The sequence below is a fragment of the Salvia splendens genome, chromosome 4 (assembly GCF_004379255.2).
Source record: "Salvia splendens isolate huo1 chromosome 4, SspV2, whole genome shotgun sequence".
Taxonomy (NCBI): Eukaryota; Viridiplantae; Streptophyta; class Magnoliopsida; order Lamiales; family Lamiaceae; genus Salvia; species Salvia splendens.
The window spans coordinates 19,873,002-19,875,347 of NC_056035.1; the positions used below are offsets into that span (position 1 = coordinate 19,873,002).

Below are 2,346 nucleotides of genomic sequence, written 5' to 3' on the forward strand. Positions count from 1 at the left end.
CCAAGTCCTTTTGGCGGCATCTTTCCAGCACTCTATTCAGGCTGTGCAGCCCTTGATCGAATATGTCTCCATAGACAGTGAAGTCGTCCATGAAGATCTCAATACAGTCTTCCAATAGGTCAGAAAAATGCTCATCATGCATCTTTGGAAAGTGCCTGGGGCATTACAGAGACCAAACGACACTCTTCGATAAGCGTAAGTGCCGAAGAGCAGGTGAACGTCGTCTTCTCTTGGTCTTCCGGATTAACCGCTATCTGGAAGTAGCCGCTATAACCATCCAAGAAGCCGAAGTACTGTTTCCCTGCTAACTTCTCCAACATCTGATCAATGAATGGCAAGGGGAAGTGATCCTTCTTTGTTGCTGCGTTCAGCTTCCTATAGTCAATGCACATTCTCCATCCAGTAACTGGCCTTGTCGGGATCAATTCGTTTTTCTCATTTTTCACTACTTGAATCCCTCCTTTCTTTGGCACCATGTGCACTGGGCTGACCCAGTTACTGTCTGGAATTGAGTAGATAATTCCTATCGAGACCAATTTGACAATTCTTTGAGCACCTCCTCCCTCATGTTGGGGTTGAGCTTACGTTGTTGGTCGCGATGTGGTTTGGCTCCTTCTTCCAGTCGGATGTGATGCATACATAAGTCTGGGATGATGCCCACTAGGTCTGTTAGTTTCCAGCCGATAACCTTCTGATTCTTTCTTAATACCTCCAGCAATCTATCTTCCTGCCCCTGGGTCAACTGACTGTTGATGATGACATGCTTCATTTCTTCCTCTCCCAGGTAGGCGTACTTTGGATGTGCCGGTAGTGGCTTCAATTCCTTTGCTGGCTTTGGCTCTTCAGTAGGCAGAGGGTTTTCTGCCGCTTCCCTCTCCAGTAGCTTTCCTTGATCAAGCCGCTTCTCTAGGCTGGATACTTGAGCTTTCCCACTTGACCCAGCTGGCCTCGGGTGAAGGCTTGGTCGTCCATTTCTCCGACATTCATGATCTCATACCACTCTGCAACTTCCCTCTTGATTTCTTTTTCAACAGCTGAATCAGTGAACTGCCTCTTCAAGAATTCTTCATCCAAGTACTCTTGTACCAAGGGCTCAGTCTCATCTACTGAGTACACGTTTTCGCTATCGGCAGACCTCTTCATGGCTTCATCGATATTGAACGTGAATTGTTCTCCATTGAAGTCCAAGCTTATTGTCCCATTACGAACATCTATTATGGTGCTCGTCGTACACAGGAACCGCCTCCCCAGTAGGACTCCACTTGATTCCTTGGTTGCTGGCTCCGTCATTTTGATTACGAAAGAATCAGCTGGGTACAGAAAGTTATTCACCTTCACAACCACATCTTCCAGAATTCCTTCCGGGTGAATACACGATATGTCGACCAATTGGATCATGATGTCAGTGTCGACGAGCTTGGCCACTCCCAGCTTCCTATAGATGGAGTATGGTAGAACGTTGATAGACGCCCCCAAATCGCACACCTCGTGCTCCACCTGAATTTCCCCAATCGAAATTGGAAGCGTGAACATTCCTGGATCAGTCTTCTTGGAGGGGAGGTCGCTTCTCTGGATCATGGCAGAGACATTCTCCTCGGTAATCAGTCTCCCTTCTTTGTTGATTTTTCCCGCCAGGTAGTCCTTGACAAATTTACTGATCGGGGGCATCTTTAAGGCCGTCAAGAGCGGCACCTTCACTTCCACTTCCTTGAACATATTAGCCATGTCAATCGTGGTGTCTCTTTTCCTTGTCACCATTCCTCGATACGGATATGGTTTTACCTTCTCTGCTTCTTCTCCCTGACTTCCTTCTAAGGATTCACCTCCCACTTTTATTTTGCCTTTGTCTGTCCCCTTTGCTTGATCCATCCCACTTGATTCTCCTTCCTTTTCACGGTTTGGTTTAGACATTGATGCTGGAGACATCACACGTGGACTAGGGCTTTGGTAGACTTTTCCTGATCGTAGGGACACTTCGCTAATGTTTTCACGACCAGAGGGCTGCACAGTAGCAGGGATCTTTCTCTCATTTCCCCTCAGTTCCCCCAGCGACATCACAACTTGAGACAGTTGCTTTGTAATCATATCCAACGCCGCCCGCTGCTCTTTCTGAGCCTCCTAGATTTCCCGCATCGCATCATTTGGATGATACGGGACTATCATATCTCTTGGTCCTTCACTGGGGTGTCGATTATATCGTTGATTTGGCTGCCCTCCAGCGTGGTTGGGCTGCGGGTAGTCGGATTGCCCGTAATGTTCTTGCTGGCACTGCGGCTGGGTGTGCTGTTGGTTCCCTCTCTGGTGTGGCGGGACATAACTCACCATCTGGTTGCCTGCCCTGGTTGC

The 2,346-nt window shown here is 48.2% G+C and overlaps 1 protein-coding gene across 1 annotated transcript; it reads right to left on the bottom strand.

Moving 5' to 3' along the window:
• Nucleotides 1-906: 906 nt before the first annotated feature.
• Nucleotides 907-2,055, bottom strand: LOC121800799. Its single transcript, XM_042200302.1, has one exon. The coding sequence runs from the start codon at nt 2,053-2,055 to the stop codon at nt 907-909; it is 1,149 nt and encodes a 382-aa protein (XP_042056236.1).
• Nucleotides 2,056-2,346: the final 291 nt, after the last annotated feature.

Excerpts from the sequence above, each read along its gene's own strand:
- LOC121800799 (XM_042200302.1), bottom strand. The coding sequence starts at position 2,055 with ATGTCGCTGGGGGAACTGAGGGGAAATGAGAGAAAGATCCCTGCTACT.